Source organism: Schistocerca cancellata, chromosome 6 (genome assembly GCF_023864275.1).
Source record: "Schistocerca cancellata isolate TAMUIC-IGC-003103 chromosome 6, iqSchCanc2.1, whole genome shotgun sequence".
Taxonomy (NCBI): domain Eukaryota; kingdom Metazoa; phylum Arthropoda; class Insecta; order Orthoptera; family Acrididae; genus Schistocerca; species Schistocerca cancellata.
The window spans coordinates 641,973,168-641,990,905 of NC_064631.1; the positions used below are offsets into that span (position 1 = coordinate 641,973,168).

Genomic DNA, 17,738 nt, shown 5'->3' on the forward strand with positions numbered 1-17,738 from the left:
TGTGGAGGGTAAAAATCGTAGAGGGAGACAAAGATATGAATACACTAAACAGATTCAGAAGGATGTAGGTTGCAGTAGTTACTCGGAGATGAAGCAGCTTGCACAGGATAGAGTAGCATGGAGAGCTGCATCAAACCACTCTTTGGACTGAAGATGACAAAGACAACAACAACAACAACAACAACAACAACAGTGTCAAATTCTGTGTCACAACCCCAACATTGGTGTTCATTTTTTAGTGCAAGGAGAAATGCTGCTTTCATTGCTTGCTGTAGTGCAACCCCAACTTTTTTCCGTGTTTCCTTCATAAAATGAACTTCACATCACATAGGATTTGGATTGGAGATGGCCATTTTGAACAACTTTCAAGCTACAAAAAACCATATTGTAGACCTTGTGTATTGTGGCTTGTGTAGACAAGATGTTAGCTCATTAAAGAATTTGTCTGAAACCTACTGAAGTTGTCATTCTTTTTTGTGCACCTGTCAACAACATAACAATTTTACTATTTGGTGAATTGTTCCCTTTACTTCTGCAATTTAGAATTTGTGTTATAATGTTGGTCAAATATGTCTCCTGTCAAAATACCATAATTTTGTTGGACATCAAATTAAGATCTAGTTCTGTTTCACAGGTGGAGTTCACTGCTATGAGAGATCAGTATATGAGATGTGGGGAAGGTTTTATGATATGTTATTCTGTAACTGACAGACACAGCTTCCAGGAAGCTGTTGAGTACCGAAAGTTGATAAATCGTGTAAGAGCCTCTGAAGATATTCCTCTAGTGCTTGTGGGAAATAAATTTGATCTACAGCATCAGAGGAAGGTATAGTACAATCATAGTTGCCTAATTAAATAATGCCATAAATTATGTGGTGTCTGTTGTTGTTGTTGTTGTTGTTGCATGTTTGTTACTACTGCTGCTGCTGCTGCTGCCGCCACTACTGCCTCTGCTGCTGCTGCTGCGTAGTGATGTGAAGGAAAATGTGTTCTTGGTGTACCAATGAAATACAGTATCTTTTCCCCTCCAAAGATAAAATTGCACATATTTGTGCATTTAATTCCCTTTTAAATCTGTGTACTTTCTCCAAAAAGTTATTTGAATGAGTAGACTCCATCTCTGATGTGCAATTCTGAGATGTGTGCAAAATATGCATCTGAGACTGCCATAACTGATTAGTTCGACTCCTAACATTTTTCATGACAAATTACATCAAATCTAAGAATAGGGGGGAGTCAAAGAGTGGAAGATATAGCAAACAGAGTGGATATTCCAACAATTTGTACTTCAAATCTCTGTGCGTTTTTATCTAATCAATTTTTAGTATTCTCAAATTCTTGTTTACCTGCTTTACATGTAATCTATTAAAATAATCCACAGCACCAAGATGAACAACTGTTTTTGCTTTGGCTTCTGGTTAAGGTCAGTAAATCATTCTCCTAGTTAACTTTTTAAGTAGCATAGATCGTACTTGTTCTTGTGCTAGACTTATGATATCAACTATTTCATACCCCTGTAACCACAGATCACCCGATATAAAAACACACTACTACTTTTCGGGAAGAATGACATTTCAGTCAAGCTGGCGATATCTGTTTTAAGAAAGACATTTTTCCAGTAGACTGTGTAAAATTCTTTCTTTTCACCCTATTTGTTTCGGGCATTCCCGTTCTTAACTGTGTCTGAAAACATAGCAATGCACTGTAGCAAAAAGCAGCTAAACACAAATTGTATAACTAATTGGATGTACCATTACACAAATATAATATTTGCCTCTAGTAACATATGTGGCTACATTGTTGTCGTGGTTGCATAACATCTTTGACTCTGTAAATGAGGATCACTGCCCTGCGAAGCAGTGGAGGTTAATATACTTAACCATGCTATGTATAAGTGCCTACTAATAAACAGTTAAGAAATCATATTTCTATGCTGCTGTCACACTGCCAGTACCCCATCTCCCACAGTGATGACCTCCAATTTCCGTGTCACGCCCAGATTTTGTTGCAAGTCGAAAATCTACTGTGCTGGTTACGCCATCGAGCATGCAGCCATTACGAACAATACAACCTCACTATTTCTTCAGCAATGTTGACAACAACTCTCATTGAGTGCTCATGAGTTCCACACTCGTGCTATGTGCAAAATTGCTAAAAGTCCACCAGAGCTTGGACAGTACTATAGTGGCAAATGACATAGTGACAATGCCTTCATTGTTCGCCATATGTTCAGAGCAAATTTGCATCACTGCCAATGACAAACAGAAAACTGCGCCACTGTGAGTGTCAGAGTGTTAAAGTTACCGAGTTACTTCATGACAAACATTTCAGATTTGACACTGAGTGAATCTATCCCTTTATTTCAGACAGAAGTGCAGCAGAGTGTCACAATTAACAATGGCTGGCCATCTCTGTAACAAACATTGAACTAAGCATCTTTGACTTTCGTACAGGACAAAACATCACATATTCCAGTGCTAGTGGTTAAGAGCATTATGACACTTTAATTAATGACCTGCACCGTGTCAACCCCTGCCACAGTGCCATTATGGTTGAACGAGAATAGCCCACACCATACCACTCCGTTGTCCTCTTTCTGTAGCCATCTGTCAACAGGCCACAGGGTAAAGGTTTACAACATCCTTCAGTACCTGTGCATTCTGATTTTCCAAATTGTGTTCCGACTGCTGCGATTAAATTTGAGTTCCGTAAGGCAGACTATGACGTCACTCATATCCCAGCCACACCAGGCATTTCACCCACACCCAGCACCAAAACCTACTACAGACTCTGAGAATATGGTTTTCATGGCCTCGCCATAGCAAGGTCAGATACTGCTGCCTTCCAGTTTGAGTGACGTCACACCCGCATCAGCCATGTCGCAAACGACTGCACCTCCACACGAACTCCATGAGACTCAGCCAGTGCCACTGGATAATAAATGGACTATGCCTTCCTCCCTTATGGTGCTAGGATTTTGTGCACACTGTACATGCATTTTCTGTTGTCTGACATCTGACATTGGGAAAGTCATACCTACCGTGTTGATCCCAGCACTTGACTCACATGCGTGACCATTCTGTGAATATTGCTGTGTAACACTGATGCTACCCACACTGTGACATGACCCGCCTCACCATGTGCCACCCTACGCCGAGCCGCATTTCCTGCCCGTCTTGCACACTGAATCTCCTACGCCATGCAACGCCCAACTCAAGATGGTGCCTTACAATTGGACCATTGATGGCAATCATACCATCCACCTCCATCTGAAACTACCATAGCTCCACGTGGATTCTCCTGTGATGTGATTTGTCTTCAGCAGGTGTTTAATGTCAGCCAGTGGCATCACTGGAGACAACGAGAAGTTTGCCACTCTCCTTAACCACCTCAGAAACAGTGCAGACCTTATAAACAACTTGGTTTTGGACGTTCCATCTTTTCACAAATGCAAAACTGCCAAGACACTACTACGACGACAATTAACACACAAACCTGAGCAGCAGCTATATCTTGTTATCAGTGAGACTACTTTGGGTGACAGCACACTTTTTTTACTTCGGCACCACCTGCAAGTTCTAATTGACCCAGCACTCCTGCTTGATCGCGTGCTGTGTACACTTCAGCTCCGAAAACTGGCAGAACATCCAAAAAGGGATGCTGGCGCAAGAGGAGGCACAATGGAGTTTAAACTTCGACTCGCTGACAGAATGCAGCCACTATCACAACACCACATTCTAATTAACAACCAACAGTGCTATGCTGCAGTTGATGCCTGAAATGCCTGCACCAAAACCAATTTCCCACGATCCCAGCCGAGCTTCCCCAACTTCTTGTGCTGATGACCCAACTGTGGCTGGACTGACCCAAACTGGGCCATCCTGAATGCCTTTCAGTGATCCAGTGGGCAACGGTTGTGTACCATGATGGCCGAGGTTGTCATCCACTCTCCTGGCATCTCCCTGACTCTGTAGAAACAAAATCTGCACCGACCAATTGCATCACCTGCTTCCACACTCAACACACAACAGTGCTTCTGTTGGTTTCACACCAGATCTGGGCATGACATACAGTGCTACAGGCAGTCCCCCTACCTACCAAAACTAGTAGGGTGACCTGATGTAAGTGCATCGGCCACTCTCTATTGACGAGACACCTCTGCACACCACAACAAAACAGCACCAACACAGTGTTTCAGTGGGCAAATGGTCTCCGACTATTTGACCATGACAGGTGCCTGCACACTCATTTCCTCATCGATTCCAGGGCTGATGTGAGTACTCTGCCACCTACTCTCGTGCACTGTCACTGGCACCTCTGCAACTGCATGTGGCCAACGACACTGTAATCCACAGTTGCTGGAACTGCACACATGGTGCTCGACCTTAGCGCAGATACACAAATAACTTTGGACGTTCCTAGTGGCAGAGACAGTTGAAACAATTCTGAGAGGTTACTTCCACCACCACTACCAGCTACTGCCAGATTTAAATTGCACCCTCCTATTATGACGGGATGGCCAGGAGCTAATCTGTGGTGTGGTCAGCGACACACTACCTGTTGACACCGCAATGCCATCGGGCAAGCTGACACCACTCATCATGCCACTCGACCTGAATATACAAAGTGAAGCACTTTTCAATTGGCTACACTTAAAGGCAGCCAAGTACTCATCATTACCTCATGATAATAAGGGCACGCACCTCACCAGTGAACATCTACGGATATGAATCGTGAACGCCACCACATCACTGCTTGCACACCAGCAGCATATCAGTGGCCTTTGTTACGTCAACACTGATCACTTCAGTGGTGCTGCTACTACAGACACTTCTCAGATTAGTGAAGCATCACAACCCCCCCCCCCCTTCCCCTGTGACTTAAGAGCAACAATGAATCATGTTGTGCCCCCTTCCTGGACTCGCTCCACACTCCCCGTTAGACCACATATAATCTGTGCCATGTGAGACAGTACAGACCACCACATTACAACCACACCATGTCCCCTATCCACTGCCGCCACATCATCTAGCTCCCCACAAGCTTAAAGCTGCTGTGGACAAACTTTTGTGAGCTGGCATATTCAGGCCATCAGATGGTGCTTGGGTCTACAAATTAAACTAGTTCCTAGAAACAACAGTACTTGGTGCCTATGTGTCAACTACCACTATCTAAGTGCCCATACAATCTTTGACAGCTAACCCATGCCAAACTTGCATGATTTTTCCTGTGTCTTTGCCAGGGCAAAAATTTTCAGCATCATTGATTGCAGAACACCATACCTGCAAATTCTGATAGCAGATGAAGATGGACCAAAAACTGCAAAAAGCCCACCATTCAGTCTCATTGAGTTCCTCTAAATGATATTTGGACTGAAAAATGACACACAGACGTGTCAAAGATTTACTGAAGGCATACTATTCAATTTGGCTTTTTGTTACACATATTTACATGATGTCATAATCTTTTCGCAAAACGATCAAGACGACGTTGATCACGATAGGTGCCAACTTCGGCAACACTGTGTGATCTTTGTCTGACACCACATCGATGCATTTGTGGTGCATCCTACTCCTTAGAAAATTGACCACATATGCCTCCTCCCACCTCCCAACAACTACCAAGAGCTGCAGAGGTTTCTGGGGGTCATAAACTTCTACAGGAAGCGATTGCCACGTGCCACTGAGACTTTGCTACCACTCACCCAAGCACTGCGTGGCAGAATGCATCTGGTAACTGATGCCTCAATTGGACATTACAAATGCAGGCAGCCTTCGACAAAATAAAAGAACGTCTGTTACACACTATGAACTTTGCCCACCCATCACCCATCACACACCTAATTATCACATCTGAAGCTAGCAATGAGGTGATCAGGGCTGCTTTACAGCAAGAGATCAGTGGAATCACTCAGCTGTTTCTTGCACAAACTTACTGATACCCAGAAAAAAGGGTGCATATTTGACTGTGAACTACTAGCCATGTATGAAGCAGTTCATCATTTTCTAGCCATATGTACAGACCAGTGTCTATTGGTAGATGCATTTTGCAACTGTTCGGAGAATTCTGCACCCAGGAGATTCTATCATCTAGATTTTGTAGCACAATTCAGTTCTGACATGCGATACGTTAAGATGCAGATAATATTATGGGGTACTATCTTCCCTGTATCACAGCTACCTTCACTCAGTTGGACTTGTATACAGTCGCAAATGCCCAATTGAAAGATGCCAATCTCCTTAGCTTGTTTGACAAACCAGACACCGGACTCAATTTGTAACAACGCACGCTACCCAGTGCAAACAGGGCAGTTTGGTGTGATGTTTTGAACAGATGGGTCTGACAGGTCATTCTAGAGACATATCAGAGGACAGTTTTTGACTTTCTCCACAACTTCATACACCCAGGCGAGCCCTACCATACACCTTATCATGGAATAATTTTTCTGGCCTAACATTAAAAAGGACTGTGCCACATGAACCAGGACTTGCATTCCATGCCAGCAGGCAAACACTGATAGTCATGCACAGCCCTTCTTTGCTAAATTCATAATTCCAAACGAGAAGTTCCAGCACATTCATATCGACATTGTAGAGCCACTCTCCAAATAACATGGTTACCGCTACATTCGGTCAATGATAAATTGTGTGGCACGATAGGTGGAGGCCACACCCATTTCCGACATTTCAACGGAGACAGTAGCAAAACCTTTCATCAACCTTTGGCTTGCCAGATTCAGCTGCCTAGCCTCCTTAACCTCAGACCATTGTTCGTAGATTGAATCCCAACTGTTCAGTGACTTAAGCCACCTATGCAGATGCCACCAGTTCCACACAGCCAACTACCACCCCCAACAGAAAAGTTTTGTGTAGAGAAACATATAGAAGCATGTGCCTGTGAGCTTAAATTAAATAAAGACACATTTATAATTGTAACTGTATATAGGTCCCCATCAGGAAATTTTCATCTATTTCTGAAAAATTTGGTCTCCTTGTTGTGCTATCTGTCAGACAGGGGGAAGCAAATTATTATTTGTGGGGACTTCAATGTAGATTCTCTGAAAGAGGGTAATAGGAAAAATGACCTTGAAGTATTACTCGGTTCTTTCAATTTGACACCTGTTATTGATTTTCCTGCTTGGGTGGTAAAGGATAGCAGCTCACTCATAGATAACTTCTTTATAGACCAAGATAAGTTTAACCAGATAAATGCTCAGCCTGTTGAGAATGGTCTTTCTGATCATGGTGCACAGCTAGTTACAATATATGACATAGCTCCATTCAGCAATACTAAACAGTCCTCCAAAGTAGTACGTTCAGTCAACGATTTAACAATTGCAAATTTCAGGGAAAGCCTACAGCAGTTAGACTGGGATGAGGTGTACCGTAAACCTGATGCCAATTTAAAATATAATTTATTTCATGACATTTTTGTAAATGCATTTGAAAACTGCTTCCCAAAGAAAATAGTTAAATATACTCATAAGAAACCTTGTAACAAACCATGGCTTACTAAGGGTATAAAAATATCTTGTAACCGGAAAAGGGAAATGTATCTGACAGCAAGAAAGAGTAGTAACCCAGAAATTATCAAACATTATAAAAACTACTGTTGAAATCAGCAACTCTGATAATAAAATTAAAACAATTTGGAATATTATTAAGAGAAACAGGTCAACCAAGAGCACAGGAAGACAGTATTACCATCAAATTGAATGAAAACTTTACGAACAAAAAGTCAGAAGTTGAAAATATTTTTAATAATCATTTTCTAAATGTTGTGGATATAGTAGGATCCAGGTGTTCATTAGAAGATGCTAGGCTGTTAATGGAAGAGGCCATACCTATGCAATTTGATACAATTGAAATCTCACCCACTTCTCCCTCTGAAATTAGGAAAATAATAAACTTGCTTAAAAGCAAAAACTCACATGGAATTGATGGCATTTCCAGCAAAATACTAAAAACTTGTTCTCAACAGATAAGTAAGATTCTCAGTCACCTGTGTAATAGCTCTCTGGAACAGGGCATTTTCCCTGATAGACTGAAATATGCTATTGTTATACCTTTGCATAAAAAGGGGGATAGATCTGATGTCAACAATTACCGTCCAATCTCCCTTCTAACAGCTTTATCCAAAATTTTTGAGAAAGTAATGTATTCAAGAGTAGCTTCACATATCTGTAACAATGAAGTACTAACAAAATGACAGTTAGGTTTCCAGAAAGGTTTTTCAACAGAAAATGCCATATATGCTTTCACCAATCAAATTTTGAATGATCTGAATAACCGAACGCCACCCATTGGGATTTTTTGTGATCTCTCAAAGGCTTTTGATTGTGTAAATCATGAAATTCTGATAGACAAGCTCAAGTATTGTGGCATGAATGGGACAGTGCACAAATGGTTTAATTCATACCTAACTGGAAGAGTGCAAAAAGTTGAAATAAGTAGTTCTCATAATATGCAAAGATAAGCACATTCCTCAAACTGGGGAACTATCAAGAATGGGGTTCCACAAGGGTCAGTCTCGGGTCCTTTGTTGTTCTTAATGTGCATTAATGACTTGCCATTCTATATTCATGAAGAGGCAAAGTTAGTTCTCTTTGCTGATGATACAAGTATAGTAATCACACCTGACAAACAAGAATTAACTGATGAAATTGTCAATACTGTCTTTCAGAAAATTACTAAGTGGTTCCTTGTAAACGGACTCTCACTGAATTTTGATAAGACACAGTACATACAGTTCCGTACAGTGAATGGTATGACGCCATTAACAAATATAGACCTTAATCAGAAGCATATAGCTAAGGTAGAATATTCCAAATTTTTAGGTGTGTCCATTGATGAGATATTAAATTGGAAGAAACACATTGATGATCTGCTGAAACGTTTGAGTTCAGCTACTTATGCAATAAGGGTCATTGCAAATTTTGGTGATAAACATCTTAGTAAATTAGCTTACTACGCCTATTTTCACTCGTTGCTTTCATATGGCATCATATTTTGGGGTAATTCATCACTGAGGAATAAAGTATTTATTGCACAAAAGCGTGTAATCAGAATAATAGCTGGAGTCCACCCAAGATCATCCTGCAGACATTTATTTAAGGAACTAGGGATATTCACAGTAGCTTCTCAGTATATATATTCTCTTATGAAATTTGTTATTAACAACCAAACCCAATTCAAAAGTAATAGCAGTGTGCATAACTACAATACTAGGAGAAAGGATGATCTTCACTATTCAAAATTAAATCTAACTTTGGCACAGAAAGGGGTGAATTATACTGGCACTAAAGTCTTTGGTCACTTACCAAATAGTATCAAAAGTCTGACATAACCAACAAGTATTTAAGAAGAAATTAAAAGAATTTCTGAATGACAACTCCTTCTACTCCATAGAGGAATTTTTAGATATAAATAAAAACAAAAAACAAAAAAACATAAAAAAATAAAAAATAAAAAAACACAAATAAATGAAAAAGTTGTTATATTAACTTAAGTATGTTGTTAAATTAACTTAATTATGTCATGTATTGGAAAATTTGACTCGTTCCACATCATTACGAAATATCGTATTCATGATCCATGGAACTAGTATTAATCTAATCTAATCTAATCCAATGCCCTTGTGGAACGGTCAGTGGTATTGGACAATGAACGCTACTCTCGTGTGCCACTCAGAATCGTGGGTGGAGATCCTTCCAATAGGTTGTCCTGGGCATTCACATGTCATGTAAAGATAACCTTGATGCATCACTCACCGAAATACTATACGGCGAACCCCTCACTCTACCTGCTGAATTTATATCACATGAAATGAAATGGTCCCTACAGATCAGAACTTACCAGACTTAGTTGTGCGCATGTGCACACACATCCAAAATGTGTGCATCACTCCCCTCTCCTCACATTTTTATTCATAAAGACCTGACCTCATGTTCTCATGCGATCGTACATACATTTGCAACAAAACCTGCCCTTCAAAGGCCATTTACAGGATCATACCAAGTGTTGAAATATGATAAAAGCACTTTTGACATCGTAATTGCTGGAAAACAAACAACAGTGTCAGTGAACCGGCTTAAACCAGCATGGACTTTAGCAGAGCTGTCACAACTGGTACTCTATGCCACATCGCCTCCTGTGTGTCCGTTAGTCAATTTCACTGAGTGAGGTGGTGTAGTGGTTAAGACACTGGACTTGCATTTGGGAGGATCACAGTTCAAACTCATGTCTGACCATTTAGTTTTAGATTTTCTGTTATTTCCCTAAATGGCTCCCGACAAATGCTGGGATGGTTCCTTTGTAAGGTTACGGCCGATTTCCTTCTCAGTCCTCGACACAATCCGAGCTTGTGCTCCATCTTGAATGAACTCTTTGTTGACGGGACTTTAAACACTAATTTCTTCTTCCTGTTAGTCAATTTCCAAGTGCTTGTGAATCACCATACTTTTCTGCCTGACAAGATATACTTGATGTTACGCGATACTGACCTTGTAATTACCACTACCTACATGGACAGGTGGTCAAGTGCAAGCACTCTCACACACCATTTTGTGCACAGACTCCTGCCCCACCACAAGCTGACAGGATAGCACTTCCCTCCCATTTTTCAGTGGATGGTACTCACCATCACCGCCCCAGCTTAGACTACCGCCATTCCCTCAATGCCTCCTGTGGCCAGAACAATGCAAGACAATGCTGCCAACATGCCTCCCACTTCAAATGCCACCACTGAGCCAGCAACAACTAAAGATGCTTATCTGCTAATGCTGCTGGTGGCAACCTGTTAGTTGCACCACCAACATCCCCTCCACAGTGCATCTTGCTGACTGTTACATGTCTTCTGTCATGCAGCCACCTACATCACTTCAGACAGACAATGCCCTGCCTCAGCCCCTCCTCAGGTGCTCCACAGTACAGAGGGGGAGGGGAGGGGTGCCCTCTGTGCTCTGTGTCTGTGTAACAATTGTCACTTTGTGAATGATGATTGCTGCCCCGCATAGTAGTGGGATTTAGTGTGCTCTATACACTCCTAAGGCTTGCACTTGTTATGTATATGTGCTTAATGATAAATAGTGAGGAATTTATTTCTATGCTGTGTCTCTATTCTGTTATATAGCCAGTACCTGATTTCCCATGTTGTCATTAATTTAAAAATCATTTGTCTTTAACAATTGTGCAAAGTGCTGTTGTCAAACATCCTCACCTAAATTTTAAAGCTGCATGACATGAAAGTGCCCATGACAAGAAAAGTATTACCATATTATTTAAATGTCATGTCCAACCAGAAGCCATTAAGAAAAGGAACCTTTCAATATTTCCTAAGGAACACACTGTTTACACTCACGCAGTGAACTGTTACATATGCAATTTACATGAGAAATTTTGAGGTCTAAGTCAGAAGATTAAAGTACAAATATCTTACAACTGTCAACATGATCTCAAAAATCTCTCTGTCCTTTAGTAACAGTTACATGAAAAACATGTTATAAAATAAATTAGTGTTGCATATAAACACCATTACAGAATCCCCAATACATATGTTGAGATCTGTTTTGTGGACTGAACAGAAACATATTTACATCACATGTATATTCAATATAACTTTGCTAATTGATGTTATATAATCTAAAATCTCGAATGTAATATATTACTATGTAAAATGGAAAAATGTTGCAGAAGCAGCTCAGTAGCACCTTGTTATAGTCGTTATGATACTAAACTGTTGCATGGAGGTCTGCCATTTCAAAACTCGCCTGGACTGTACAATTTTAATTTCTATATTCAGTTTGAGTACATTCTAGAAGTATCCACAAATGTCAAGAATCATTGTACTGGAATGTTTTGTAGCTGTATATATACTGTATGTGTTCTGGCCAGAGGAGTTCGCTCTGTGCTCTTATATGTGTAAGTGCTGAATAAGTGGAGTTAGTGTTTGTCATTGATCTAATTACACCTTCTTCTACGTGATAATATGTTAAGTCAGTAGTTCAAAAGAAAACACCTTTTGCATGCTGCACATGAGATTTTTTGTGTGTCTTGTGCACATAGACATGTTTCACCGTAGTTAGAAAGCATCAGCTGTGGTGTGTCAGATCAACATCCAATTCATTGCTTTTAAGCCAAATAGCTTTCTCTCAGTTGACAAATTTGTTGGTTGTTTGCATGTATCCTTTTTGGTCACTGTTTTCAATGTATAGCAATTTAACAGCAACTTTCTGTCTATTTATCAAAATATGTCCACATCTTACATTTACAGCATGTCATAAACATGGAGAAATGATGTTAGCAATCAGTTGTAGCAAAACAAACTTGTTAGGTGTCACAAATAACCATGCCCACCCAGGAAGTAATTAAGATAAAATAGTAATGCTAGAAGTAATGTAAAGACAATTAACATTAAGATGTCAATCTGTATACAATGTTGTACATGAAATATATCTTTTACTTCAGAGCATACATATATGGGCTTTTGTGAAACTATTGATGATTGTCGATGGCACAGCACAATTGTCTTTTACAATATAACCATTATTTGAAAAATTAAACAACTGAGACAATTAAAAGAAGATCCTCGCTACAGCATAAACTTATATATTTTGTAAGAAGTCTGCCCACCTGGTGAAATGTGTAAATTGAAACAAATGAAATTTGTATTATTCGGTTTTATAAAATTGTATTGGTGTAAAAATGAAAGTTTGGAGTAACATACTGTTCCAGAGTAATACCATACTTATACTATAAAATGAAAGGATAAAATGAAACATGGTAGCAGGATAAAACTTAAGACGTAAAGTAATGCAGATTACACATGTTGGCTCTGAACATATTATTAGTATAGGGAATAGAGGATAAAAGTAAAATATTGTGCCCTCATCACATGCACCATCTTAGCGTAAATACAAAGTACAGTCTATGACCAATAGGTTGAATTCAGGAAAATTGTTTTAAATTTTCTAAAACTCTTCTGTTCTTTGTTCATTGAGAATCCTGTAGAACATATTACAGTTACTGCAATTAATTTTGTATGTCCATGATTGTGCAAGTAGTGAGGAAGTGTTAGTAATCTGTTGAATGTTTTTCTGCAGATGATTATTGGTCCTAAAGCTTATCTGAATGCTTGTGTTCCTGAATATTTTTGCTGCTCTGTCTGACATTGTCCAGTATCACTTCATATCTAGACTCCTTATTTACATGTTCTTTCTCTAGCGTGATTTAATCTGGAATTGTGTTATTTTGTTTGCATTTACTTGTATATAATTTGTGAACCATTTCAGTGTCATATCTGTTGTTCTTTGCTATTTCTTTAATTATTGCTAGTTCTTAATCTCTCACAGTTGAAGCCATCTTAATTAGTCTATCTAATGTCGAGTGAAAAGGAAAAAAAAAGAAGAACCAGCAATAGTTCAAGAAACAGCAAAGAACAATGGAGATTATACTGAAATGATTACCAAATTATACACAAGTAAATGCAAACAAAATTACACAATTACATATGGAATTCACTAGAAAAAGAATATGTGCACAAAAAGTCTAGATATGCCTTTTAATAGTGCTTGGCTGCAAGTTAGTGTGTTATCTTTGTGGTAAGCAGCAATCTGTCTTCCTTCATAGGGCAATATCAGACAGAGCAGCAAAAATATTCAGGAACACAACCATTCAGATAAGCTTTTGGACTGTGGGAGAACATCCACCATACTACTAATACTTCCTCACTATTTGCACAATCAGAGATGTAAAAAAGTAATTGCAGTAGCTGTAATATGTTCTACACAGGACAAACAGGACAGAACTTCAAGGTACAATATAACGAACACACTTTACCTAGTGAGAGCAATGCATCTGCCTTCGGTACTCATTCATACACTGAAAATCATACTTTTCAGGACACTGACAGCACACTTGAGGTTTTATATATGGTCAGCAAAGGCACAGTAATAAATATTCTTGAAGAAATAGAAGCATACAGTAATTTACATAAATGTCCTAACAGGGTCCTCAATGAACAAAGAATTGAAGATTTTTAGAAAACTTAAAACACGTTCCCTGAACTCAACCTTCTGGGCATTGACTGTGTATTGTATTTACGCTATGACACCTCATATAATGAGGGCATAATATTCTATTTTTGTTTCTATCCTCTGTGCCCTATACTAATAATATGTTCCAAGCCAGCGTGTGTAATCTGCATTACTTTGTGTCTTATGCTTTATCCTGTCACCGTGTTCAATTTTAACCTTTGATTATATACTACAAGTATGTTAGTACTCTGGCACAATATGTTATTCTAAATTTTCATTTGTATACCAGTACAAATTTATAACACTGAATAATGCAAATTTCATTCGTTTCATATTAAATGTATTCACCAGGTGGGCAGACTTCTTGCACAATGTCAACGTTTGTGCTTTGATAAGAATTCTCTTGTAATCATCTCAATTGTTTAATTTTTCAAATAATGGTTATATTGTAAAAGATGATTGTGCTGTGCCATCAAAAATCATTAATAGTTCCACAAAATCATCTTGTAGTTTGCAGTCCATGCTGCAACACCACAAGATGATTATTTCTCACAAAGACAGGTATTTCCTTCGCAGTTATTCAACAAATTCCAGAACACAACCATCAAACTTCAAAAAAACCATACTCAACATAAAATTCAACAAAATGTTTGGTTTATAAAATAGTACCTAACTATGTAACAATAACTGTAAACAACATGTCATCAGCAGCACAGCAGACAAAATGTAAGGCTGAAATCATGTGGATAAAGCAAGAAATGCAGTCTTTGTATTCCAAAAAACAGGCTCTGAATGTTGAACTATATAGATTGCATATAGAGCTAGCAAACCATATGAAGTATCCACCATTTTTTGGTGAATTAATGTATAGGGTTAGAACACACACAGACACCATAATAGGCAAAAAACAGACAATCCAACAGAAGAAACTCAACATAATGATAAACCACACAAACACCTACCAACCCCATCACCAATAAAGCAAACACACGGTCACAAAAGAGTGGTTAATCTAACAGTTGCCAGCCGGTGTGGCTGAGCGGTTCTAGGCGCTTCAGTCTGGAACCGCGAATCCTGCCTCGGGCATGGCTGTGTGTGATGTCCTTAGGTTAGTTAGGTTTAAGTAGTTCTAAGTTCTAGGGGACTGATGACCTCAGATGTTAAGTCCCATAGTGCTCAGAGCCAATCTAACAGACATAAAGAACCAGAGTTTGTTTTGTTTGCAGATGACACAAGTATTGCAATAAATTTTATTTTCATGGACATTAATAAATGGTTTAAAGCCAACTCACTGACATTAAACTTCCAAAAGACTCGTTATATGCATTTCGGAACCTGTAAGAGGTTTCCACCCAGCATATGCATAAAGGATGAAGAAGAGCAGATAGAAGAGGTTGACAGTCTTAAATTCCTGGGATTACAACTTGATAATAAATTCAGTTGGGAGGAACACACCACAGAACTGCAGAAACGCCTTAACAAATCTGTATTCGCAATTCGAGTGTTAGCAGACGTAAGCGACATAAAAATGAAGAAGCTTGCATACTTTGCCTGCTTTCATTCCATAATGTCATATGGTATAATATTTTGGGGTAGCTCTTCAAGTCAAACAAAAGTTTTCAGGGTCCAAAAGCGTGTAATATGTATTATTTGTGGAGTAAATTCACAGACGTCCTGTGGAAACCTCTTCAAAGAACTGGGTATACTAACTACTGCTTCTCAGTATATTTGCTCCTTAATGAAATTTGTCCTAAATAATATATATCTTTTTCCAACAAACAGCTCAGTTCATACATACAATACTAGGAACGAAAATGATCTGCACAAGGACTTAAAAGCACTTACTTTAGTTCAAAAAGGGGTCCACTACTCAGGAACACTTATCTTCAATAATTTGCCAGCAAACATAAAAAATTTAGTTACAAATAAAGATCAGTTTGAAAGGAGCCTGAAAGACTTACTAGTGGCCAACTCCTTCTACTCCATTGATGAATTTTTTAATAGAAACAAATGATGTATTGTATATATTCATACTATTAGTATTGTTATTTCAGCTTTTTATTAAAAAAAATGACATGTTCCACATCTATGAGGATCTCCTCAGCACGGATCTATGGAACGAAAATCTAATCTAATCTAATCAAAGAAAATATCATAACAGAAACTGAACACCTCATAAAGCAACAAGAAAAGCTGAACACACCTGAGTTCAATGCAAATCTAACAAGAGAACTAGTTGCTGAGGAAATAAGAAACATAATCAGAGAGAACAAAACCACCATAAAAGAAAACACAAGGACTGCTGAAGGAAAATATGCAGAAAACTGCAGAATAAATTAACTCAAGAAAATGTCATCACCACAAAATCTGACAAGGGTAATTCAATAGCAGACATAAATAAACAGGAATACATTGACAAAACATTATAATTCATCCAAAGCAGCACCATCACAGAGTTAAGAAGTGATCCAACAAACTGATATCAAAGTAAGTTACAGAAAACCCTGAAAAACATAGAAACAATTTTCACAGAAACACAGATGAAAAGAATGATACAGAAAAATCCCAAGGCCCCCACCCAAAAATCATTTTCTGAAGTTCACAAACCCAGAATACCTATACGCCCATTGATAAATTTTACCGAAGCACCAACATACTACTTAGCCAAAAAAAAAAAAAAAAAAAAAAAAAAAAAAAAAACAACAACAACACACACACACACACACACACACACCAACAGAAGAAACCATCATCATAGAAAGAGACGTCCGGCTACAAGGAAACATACCCACAACGAACATACAAGAAATGTCACCCATACTCAGGCTCATCACAGAGCAAAACTACTTCACATTCAACAGATTTTACTCTCAACAATATGGACTAGCCATGGGATCCCCAATCAGTGGCCTCCTAGCTGACATTTTCCTCAGTCAGATAGAAAAACAAATCTTTGACAAAATGTTAGTACAAAAACAGTTCAAAATAATATATTGGTACAGATATGTAGATGAAATAATTTGCTTAATAGATGAACCACAGCCTCACATAATAGAACTTCATGACAACATAAACTCCATCCATCCACAAATACAGTTCACCATTGAAACACACACAGATGAAAAACTTAATTTCCTAGATCTCACTGTACACAAGAGAAACAACAAACATGAATTCACAATCTAAAGAAAACCCACAGCACCATTATTCACAACCAATCCAATCACTCCATAACTCACAAAGAAGCCAACCTCAGATATTTTCTGCACAGACTGAACAAAATACCCATAAAAAAACATGATTACACACAAGAACTGAACACAGTAAAATAAATTGCACAGGAGAATGGGGATATGATGCAAAGTGAGTAGACAAAATAAACCACAAAATACAAAAACAAACACACAACCATGAAACACACACACAAACAAACACAACACAACACACAACAAATCAGCAGACAGTAAGCAACAAATGGCACATAATGACTTTATTGATTGGTGACTCCATGGCGTGTTGTATGCACCACGACCAAGTAGTGGATAGAATTGGAAGGAAAATCAGCATTGGCTGTATTTTGTTGTTTTATTGTCAGCAAAATCGATTTTTGGTCACTTAGTGAGCATCCTCAGTGCTGTAATATACAATTAAAATTGGTAGGCACTGGTATCAAGCTATAACCACAAGCTTAGAGCAATCACATAAA

The 17,738-nt window shown here is 38.7% G+C and overlaps 1 protein-coding gene across 1 annotated transcript in view; it reads left to right on the top strand.

Moving 5' to 3' along the window:
• The window catches only part of LOC126088503 (GTP-binding protein Rit2), a 98,867-nt gene that overhangs the window by 47,930 nt on the left and 33,199 nt on the right, over positions 1-17,738 (top strand). Inside the window, exon 4 of the mRNA XM_049906646.1 lies at positions 635-826. Within this exon, the coding sequence (XP_049762603.1) occupies positions 635-826 (192 nt within the window). The remainder of the gene's footprint in view (positions 1-634; positions 827-17,738) is intronic.